General features: G+C 43.4%; 1 protein-coding gene across 1 annotated transcript in view; it reads left to right on the top strand.

Moving 5' to 3' along the window:
* The first annotated feature begins 219 nt into the window (after positions 1–219).
* Positions 220–9,682, top strand: part of zdhhc8b (zDHHC palmitoyltransferase 8b) — a 57,792-nt gene continuing 48,329 nt past the window's right edge. Inside the window, exon 1 of the mRNA XM_026187952.2 lies at positions 220–509. Coding sequence (XP_026043737.1) covers positions 406–509 — 104 coding nt within the window. The 5' untranslated portion in view covers positions 220–405. The remainder of the gene's footprint in view (positions 510–9,682) is intronic.

Here is a 9,682-nt window from a genome sequence, read left to right as displayed (position 1 = left end):
CGTGAGCGTTTTCGAGGAAAGCGGATTTTACTGCGTATCAGCAAAATCTCGTGGGTGAAAAAAAAAATGATGAGAAAGAATTTGCGCAAATATGTTTCCTTGCAATTGGTTCTGATTAAGACGCTTGCCGGGTTTGCACCGAGGCTCCACCTTTTCGAGCGGTTCAGTGACCTCAGCAGTGGGCTGGATTGTAAGGGTGGGATTTCCAGGCTTTCACAGGCTCTGTGTATTACTGCCTCTGTCTCAGGATCTATGCAGCTTCAGCGATAGCGAGCACGGACTGCGTGTACCTTTCACGGCCATAGAGAGGCACATTCACACACCACACTGGAGCTCCCTTTTCTTCTTCTTCTCTACATGCGACTCCAATCGGAATAAATAATTAAGGAATGTGGAAATTACAGAATGCCCAACAGCGTTGGAAAGAGATTTAAACCCACCAAATACATCCCAGTGTCCACTGCTGCCACACTCCTGGTGGGATCGACCACTTTATTTTTCGTTTTCACGTAAGTTTGCACATTGCTTCCTCTTGATCTCATTCGTGTGTGCAGGGATTTTTTTCTTTCCTTCTTTCTCTTTTTTTCCTTTTACAAACTGTGCGCTTCCCTCAGATTGACACGGACACAGGGTGGATAGGGGCTGGAAGTTTGCACGGGTGGATAGAGTCACATAGGTGGGATAAGTGGGTTTTATAAAGACAATCCCCTACTGCTGAGATGCAATGAAAAAAGCAGCTCTCTGTGCAACCTCGGACACGCCATTCAGCTGCAAAGCCTGCAAGGCAAACTTCCAATGAGCCTTGCAAGTTTAACAGGGCTAATGATCGTGGAGGAGACCGCGGTTTAGGCCGCAAACACTTCCCTTTAAAGAAAAGCCAGAGGCAGTTATTGACACATATTTTTTTTTAATGGTTGCAGTGGATCAGCGGTAAAAACAGTGATAAGAGGTACAGAAAAGAAAGTGTAGTCATGCAGCAGTGGGGCTCGTTACATCTACCGTTAATGCGTCCTGCATCCACACTCACACAGGTTTTCCTTTAGGAGAAACTGGAGGTATGGGCTAAAAAAGAAGGCACAGTAAAATCAGTTTTCCAGAATTTTTCCATGGTTTCATGGAAGCTGACAGTGGTTCATCTGCTACATTATCACCTTGTCTGTCAATGATCACCCCACCCTGGAAAAGGAATGTCCCACACTCCCTACATCTGGAAGTCAAAACTGATGCTGTAAGAAGCTCCGATAAGAGCAGGGAGAGTGGTGTGTCTCTGAATCACCATCCCTCCCTCATTCATTCCCCCTCAAGTGGTAAGCCTCAGGCGAATGGATTATCAATGGAATCAGCATCACGCTCCATCTCACATCTGCAAAATACCCCGAGGGCGTGGGTTTGAAATTCATTTTGGGGACCTCTGACCTATAGAGGGATAGCTTGCCCAGCTTCCATCTTGGATGGTCTGCTAAAGAGTAAAAAACTGCTGAATGGGATTCCTCACCCTTCAGCAGAGGGAGGTTTTGCTGTATGCCACAGCTGCCAATAGGAGACACGCTGGCTGTAGAGATGATTCATTCAGCAGCATTAGAACTGATTTCAGTTTAGACATACAAATGTAGCCTTTTCACATTAAAACTGCACAGGATGCTTTTTCTTTTTTCTTTTTCGGTCTTCGCAGTGTGAATTGCTTGTGTCCACCTGGACAGTACATGCTTTATCTGCACCCTGAGTGGTTTTTGCTCTCTCTCTCTCTCTCTCTCTCTCTCTCTCTCTCTCTCTCTCTTGCTGTCAGGTCATTGGCTGAGACTAAAGGAAACATATGGTGCTTGTGGGCTGTGTCATTAAAAATCCCAACTCTGCCTGGTGTACTGTCTGGGGCTTTGCATAAACAAATGGTCTGATTTACAAGTCCTGAAACAGAGTCAGTGTTTTGTGATTTCATATGAGAAATCAGAATGTCCCCCTCCAACAGATCTTTTAAGAGCATTATTAGTCCGTCTTTTGCTGGTGTTCATGTCACTCTATACTTTAAGGTTTACCCCTAGCAGATGGTTAAAGGGTGAGGATTAGGCTTTACTTTATGTTACCTTCATTTGCCAGGAAAAGGCCCTAAGAATTGACTCGTGTATAATGGAACCCCCCTGGGGAGCGGTACACGTCCAAACTAGGCCATGCCTCCTCATTCTCAGACACACACAGAGTCCATTATTTCATTATTTTGAATTCAGTCTAGCCTTGCGAAAAGACACGCTTCTAGTTTTTATCTAATGCATATTTACGGACTCCAAAGTGCAAACATCCATAAACTACAGCAGTCTGGAGTTAAAACTTAAGAACTACATCAGTCCCTGATGCACACATGTAGATGCAGCTAGCCAGGGACACAAATCTTTTTTTATTCCCGGGCCTCAGTGAGCTAAAGGTCTTACTGCTGCCAGCAAACCGCTTGGTGTCATATGGGCAACTGGAGTGTCCGTGGTGTGTTACTGTGTTTGGCTTACTGACGCCTGACAGTTTGTGTTTCCCACTGAGACTGAATTAGAACATGTTAGTACAGAATTATTTATACAGCCTCACACCATGACCACGACTCATCACAAAAAATACTGGCAATAAATTAGGATTTTCAGTCACGGTTTAGCCATCGCATCATCGTCATCATCGCAGCCTAATCTGTGGTGCTTAGTCCTGTTACTGTGTCTAAACGTGTCCCAGCTTTGTATGGCTGTACCTTTTCAGTATTTTTTCAGTCTAATCACTGACCTTGACCATATGCCATATGGATGTCCTGGAAATAAGACTGTTAGTTTCCAAGTCTAATAGTTAACATGTTAGAGCAGGCGTGGAGATGTGTTGAAAAACAGGCGTTGATCGTCTGGACGAGGCTTACGCTCTGCAGTGCTTGCCGTGTGGAGGTGATTTATGAGAGAGGTGGTCAGTAGTGATGGTTGGAGGCTGAACATCACCGGGATTGAGACCAGAGCTGCACACTAATCTTCAAATTCCACACATTTCCTCTTTTTCGCCGTTGTTTCAGTGAATCCAACTTCATTCTCTACCTGCTGAATGCTTGTGTTTCATTAAGAGGTGCTTGTGAAGATTTTTAAGGGTATTTTTGACATGGTGGCGAAGAGAGTGCAGATTAGTCTATAGAGGGTCTAGAAAGGGCTAGAAGGAGGAAAGGAAAAGCACACTACTGCAGCACGTTCACGGATAGAGCCTGGTCTGTGTGGCTTATCTTTGTGGAAGTCACAAATCCACAACAGTAGCAGGACAGATTTAAAGTTCTTCAGTTTTTCTACAATCCAAGGGTTGGTGAGGCTGCTCCGACTTCCCCAGAGAGAAATCCAAGTTGAGGGGCCTTCCAACAAAAATTCCAACTGGGAACTCAAAGATCCTGACTTCTGAATTAATGTGGAACACATCATTAAGCCAGCCTCAAAGTTGAGATTAGTCTAACTAAGGACACGCCCACTCTACAGTGCTAATGGTTAGCTTGCATGTCATGATTCGAGTTTCTGAATTTACCTGACATATCATGGTCTCTTGCAGCTACAATGTAGTTAGTCTGTTCCTTCAATTTAAAAATGTAAACTGGCACAGACATTATTTAAGGAGAAGATGTGGCACTCAAACAATCTTGAAGGATCTAGGAGAGAATTCAGAAATACTAAAGACCCACCATCCCAAAGATCCAATCAGCATTAATCACCCGTCATCTCGTGATATTATGAAACTGTGACCGTGCATTGTAAAACTAAAACTTGCGGGAAAAGTCTTGCACGCCTTATATTTGCCACAAATTTGTTTGCCTTTTAAAGCCATTTCTAAAAGCTATTTTCGCCTGCTTCCTCACCACAAGGGGGCGCCACAGTGGGTAGCTTTGCTTGATTGACGTGGCAGAGTTTTAACTTGAGGCCCTTTCTGACATGAACCCGCTTCACTACGGAGTCGTGCACGTTTAATGTCCCAGTGATCACTGAAGTGAAAATGACTGGTGTCCTCCCATTGATAGGCTGCGTGCTTCAACCCAACTAACTGGATCCAATCCAAGATCGCTGCTGAGTTTCGGGAAACTTTGGTTCTGTTTCATCAGGTGTTTCAGCTTTTCTGTGTAACACTGAATCACTGAAAGCACAACTGAATGTTTCCATCATGAATGTTTCCTCCACCTCATCCTGGGTGTGTTTTCTGTCTGCTCAGTTGCTGCTGTCTGTTTTTTCGAGGGGATCAGTAAAATAACTTGTAATCATTAATGTTTCACCGCTTTGTATTCGTGTTTGTTGGAGCTCATTTGCCTTCCTTGCGTGTGACCTTACTGGCTTCGAGGCGAAGTGGGTTTGACTGTAGTTAAATCAACTCTTGGTCTTGTCTTGTTTATGCTCGGTTGCCAGACTATGTTGGCCTGCTTTAAATATTGCTCATATGACGCTGGGACTGATTTGGGTTTAGTTTGTTTATTTAAATAGACGATCGAGGACACTTGGTCAAGTTCGAGCTGTCTCAAGGGCAGAGCATGTCTCAGAAGAAGGAAACTACCCGCTGGCCTAATGGCTCTTTCCATGTCTGCGCTTATGAACAAGCATCTATCAAATCTTAAAAACTAGAGAAGCTAAGCCTCCCTGATGTGTACTTCACAACATGGTTGCACATTTGAGCCCAGTGAGCTTTTGCAAAAATGTTCCCTGATTCCCACAGGAGTAGCAGATTTCAACTTGTAAGTCAAGTTCATCAGGATCCATCTTCAGCTACTTTCTACTGAAAAAAACTTTCTTGATTTCTCCTGCCTGCAGCTTAGCCTGGTGCTCCGAACTCACAGGGAAGGGCTCACCTTCTTTACAAGTCCTACCCTAACCCCTGGGTCCTGCCTGTATTCGGTGAACTATTCTGTCCTCGCACGCTATCTCTGCTTTAGGTTTCAGTCCCTCAGCCCGGCTGGATAAGACGCAATCTTGTCCTCGTGTTACACAGAGGATGAAATTTTGATAATCTTAACAACGCTAAAAGCAGCTGCAAGACGTGCAGACTCCCCGGGGCTTAGACATCCCCTCGGCCTATTCATAAAGTCCATGCGGTGCAGTCTCGTGGTTTGTAGAGAGCTGCTGTAAAAGCAGTAGCAGATCAGTTCAGTGTGGCTTTGTCTGATTAGATAACACTGTAATTTCCTCTGTAGGTCCTCATCTATCAGCACCTTGGAGTGAGGGCTTGGAGATTGACAGGTGCAGTGCAGGGCTGTGTCACATCCGCTCTCAGAAGGTAGTTAGGGTGACAGAAGGGGCCACATTTCACTTAAATTAATTTTTAAAGAGTAAAATAAAACTCACCTGAGACGTCTCTCCTCACATTACACTCTGATAGCTTGTAACAGTATGTCTTTAGTCCGTGTGGTAGCTTGTGATTAACTATCATTCTTATTGTGGTCTATGGTTTACCACATGGCATTTTTCCCAGCCGGGAATATTATTACAGATTGACCAGTTTCCTACTTCTGCAGCTCCCCACAGCCTCAAAGCTGCTGCAGCAGCTACTCCACATGGAAGTCAAAAGATAGTCCCTTTTTTCCTGAAACACCAGACTTAAGTCAGAGTGAAGGACTGTGTTGACTGGGAAGTATTTACACTTGCAAACAGCCGTGGCCCTGTGTGATGTCCCCACACCCTAAATGTCTTCATTTGATGGAAAAAAAAGAGAGAAAAGAATCAAAACTCCTTTGAAAGGCTGCGTCTTTGATGCCGTCATGGAGCTTCAGCCTGAGATCATTTCTATTTAAGTCCAACAGCTTTGTTATTTATTTATTTTCATCTGTATGTGGCAGAAACTAAACTGCAGTGGCTCATATTAGCTCATTACAGCCACACTGGTTTTGGTGAATGTGCTCTTTGTTTCAAGGGAGAATGTAAACGGTGTGCAACAGCACTTGTTGTAAAAAAATAAAAAAAATTAAGTGTTATTTAGGTCGGCGAGACTGTGCTGGTGTCCACAGAGTATCAATTACTTTCTTCGTCATTAGCATTTGTAATTTGCCCCACATAATTTTATTTTTAATGGTTCATGGTTATTGTGCCTACAAAAGTCAGTAGGAATGTAAGTGAGATCGAGCTTGGCGCGGTTGTTGCACCTGTCACGACTTTGATCTATTGCATAGGTTTTGTGCATCGTGTTGAGCGTAAATGCGAGCAGAGCTTGGATGGACCGCCGGTGCTTCTCTGCTCGACGCTCAGTTGTCACTCCATCACCTGAATCTGGACGCCATCTCTAAAATATTTTCAGCTGCTGACAATAACAGGACCATCAATGTGACTTTCAGATGTACATCTTGATCTGATAACGGTCAAAATGAGCAGGAATCTTAAGACCAGCTCAGCTGTGTTTGTCTCGAGCACAAAACTGCACAATTTTCACAGTGCAGGCTCTAAGCAAGGTTGAGAACCACACTTGATTTTCTATTTCATGTGACATTCCAGTTTGTTTGACAAAGGAAAACTATTTAAAACACGGTGGGCACTGGTTTTTATTGTCAGTGGAAACTATACTGCAGTTGTTTCAAAATGAAAGTGCACTGAATTCTCCTTTTTATCAAACTGGATTTTTAGTTTTTTCAGTTTGTTTGTATTTTTATCTGAATGTATGTGACCCTGAAGGTGCAGGTGGACAAGAAGAGAGCTGTAGCACTGCCCTGCAAAGTATTCATCTCACACGTTTCTTTTGTCGTGGAATGAATATGCTGATAGTTACTGAGGGAGTTCTGCCTTACAATTAGCAAACAGCTACAACCAAGATACCCCCCCACACCCTCCACACAAACATAAACCAGTGCTTTCCTCTGTGGCAGGGAAACATCATATATCTGCCATGTCTGTCAAGCCAAGCTATGTTCAGCTGTGTTGTCCCCTCAAAGTAATGTTAGTTGTTTCTCGTTAGGGACACTGTACCACGAGTCTTTGAGCAACTGACCACTCTGCGCGTCACACAAACGGATCAAGTTAAGCTTTAGAGTGAGGGTGGGCTTTTGTGATTTGGGCCAGCTTTGCAATAAGTTTTGTTGTGTATTTATTTAAGCTTGTTAAACAGCATTAAAGAACTCAAAATACAGTTTAATTCAGCTCTTTAAAAGCTTTGTGTTGACTTTTTTTATTATTAGTTTGGTTTGCCATCAAAGTTTAAGCACCTTAATCTGTAGAGGGAGGTGTTTTTCATAAAATAACATGCTCCTAGATTTCCTAACACATGGTGAGCTCCAATCTTTGTTCTTTAAATCAGGCCAAACTCTGAACTCGTGGGCATTTATTTGATTTTCTCATGTAGTCTTTTATATAAAATGTTTGAATCACACAAATGTAACACGGCGTGAAAACGAGTGAGGGAGCGCCTTTAAGTTTTCCAGATCAATATGGTTGGATGGAACTTTTTAGATTCTTCTTGCTTCCCACCGCAGCTCGTGACTTTTTTCTTCCTCCGTGTCTATTTAAAGTGCCTTTGGTTTCTCTGAAGCAGTAACTTTGTGGAGCCAAAAAGAGTAAATTGTGCCTTGTGATGCCGTAGTTGAGCTAAATGGATCCATGTGGACTCGGCGCACAGCAGTGTGTGGGCGAAAAGTGCGGGAAAGTGCACTGAGGTGCTCTCAGAGTTTGCTGTGTGCTTCTGTGCCCTCCCACCAGCTGAACAAGCCCAGGCCTCCTGGAAAGTCTCCTCTCGGGGAACATGTGGGATCAATTTAGACCTCCAGCCTCTCCCTCCTCGGGTTTCTCCACCCTGTTTTCCCCTCCTGTTGTTTTGTCAGGGAGAGAGACCTTGACTCTTAATAACTCACAGCAGAACTTTGCATCTTAACACGCTAGACACAACAGCTTTCTGAGAAAGTGTAGTGAGCTGAGGCACCTGGTGTGTAACGGTTCACGTCTAATACATCTGGGGAGCTCAGCCGATAGGCTCCATTATTATGCCGCTTTGCCACCTATAAAAATCTGTTGAAATAAGTTGCCACAGCCAAAAAGACCAGATATCATTTCTATGCATATCTGTGTAAAGACCACTTCACACATCTACTTAAAGCTAGTGCAGAAGTTTGATGTAATTTCTTATTGCTTATTTGAAACTATTCTAAAATAGGAGACAGGATGTGAATGTGGAAGGTGTTACTTTTATCTTTCATCTACAGATAATTATCTCAACTTTTCACTTTCAAAGCCCCACCATAAGCTTCTTGCGCTACAGTTATGCTGTGTAGTTCACTTTCACTGCTCTTGTCAGGGTTGTTTCCACACACAGCGGGGAGCTGTTAGTAAAACATTTTAATGCCCGCTGCTGTAAACCGCCTGCGTAGCACCGAGCAACCAACTAAGTCGAGCTTTTAGCACCCCTGGATCTGGTAATGAGAGAGAAAAAATGGTCCGGGAGCATGCTGGATGCTGGATTCGCACGTGCAAGGTTGACAGAAAAATAAATCCTAATGTTGTAGCAGCTTGTGAACAAGTATCCCATCATATCAGCTTAAAAGATGACAGTGTGTCGGTGTAGCGTGATTTTTGTGTTACAGCCAGCCAGTTTTACAACAAAAAAAATCAGAGGAAGATTATTATTTTTCCTCCTCGTCCTCCTCGTCCTTGGATGTGCATACATGGAAGACAGAAGCAGGAAGAGCAGCAGCCAGACCACAGCACAGAACTATAGCTGGACATTGATATGACATTGAGGCAGCTAGACTTGAGTTGGGTTGCAAAGTGGTTTGCAGCAGTTCAGTTTAGATCAGCTGAGCAGCACTGGAGCTTGAATTTTCTGCCTTCCTGCCTGAACTAAGGTAATCCCAGATCTAATGCAGGTTTTAACATAAACTTGCACTTGTACTCATTCACTCTTGTCTCTGACGCTGTCAGTCTTGAGCCATGATCACCTGTGCGAAGCTTGTGTACATTCCCTTTGTAGCTCGCCACAGAGGCAGCGTTGTCCTGCCATGTCTGTCACATGCTCTTATTTCACACCACTCTGGGCAGTTCATACACAGGTAGCATTCGATTCATATTTCATGTCCAAAATGCATTTGCAAGCATATAAAAGTGTCCTTGTTCAGAAAGACCTGTAAACAAAAAATTACAAGCCTGGCATAAAAAATGAATGTCATAGTTTTGTTTCTAACTTTTATAGCGTTATCCCGTCAAGACCTGATTTGTACATTCTCATATTTTATGATGTCCTTCTAGCATTCAAACAAACGGGCAAATACAGTCCTTCTTGTTTTTCATGCTATTACATATTACCACAGTTTAAACCTGGAGGATCGTTTTTACAGCTCAGAGACTGTGCAGTCGACTTGTGCTTTTTTTATAGCTACTGTTATATAGTTTTATACTGTTATAGCTGCTGTTTCTGAAAACAATAAAGAAACCCGCTGATGCACTTCTATTTTTAGTGCACAACGTGACAGAAAATCAAAAAAGTGGAGGAATTAATGCTCACGATCTCTCGAAAGGAAGTTGTTGACATATTTGTGACAGAGACGGTGCGCGCAACTGTCCAGTGTTGAACAGTGGGCCAGCTCAGAGCTGTGGATTTCCTCTGTTGGTTTGTTTTCTTTGGAACAATTCTGGAGAAAAGTCTGCATTTCTTTCTGTCGTGTACATGCACAGCTGATGCAGTCATGGCTCTTTCAACCGAAAAACAAGGACAGGAAGTTTGACTCAGCGTCTGTGCA

The sequence above is a fragment of the Astatotilapia calliptera genome, chromosome 12, assembly GCF_964374335.1.
Source record: "Astatotilapia calliptera chromosome 12, fAstCal68.1, whole genome shotgun sequence".
Classification (NCBI taxonomy): domain Eukaryota; kingdom Metazoa; phylum Chordata; class Actinopteri; order Cichliformes; family Cichlidae; genus Astatotilapia; species Astatotilapia calliptera.
Note: the sequence above shows the minus strand (reverse complement) of the source record. Positions and strands in the feature narration are given on the sequence as shown.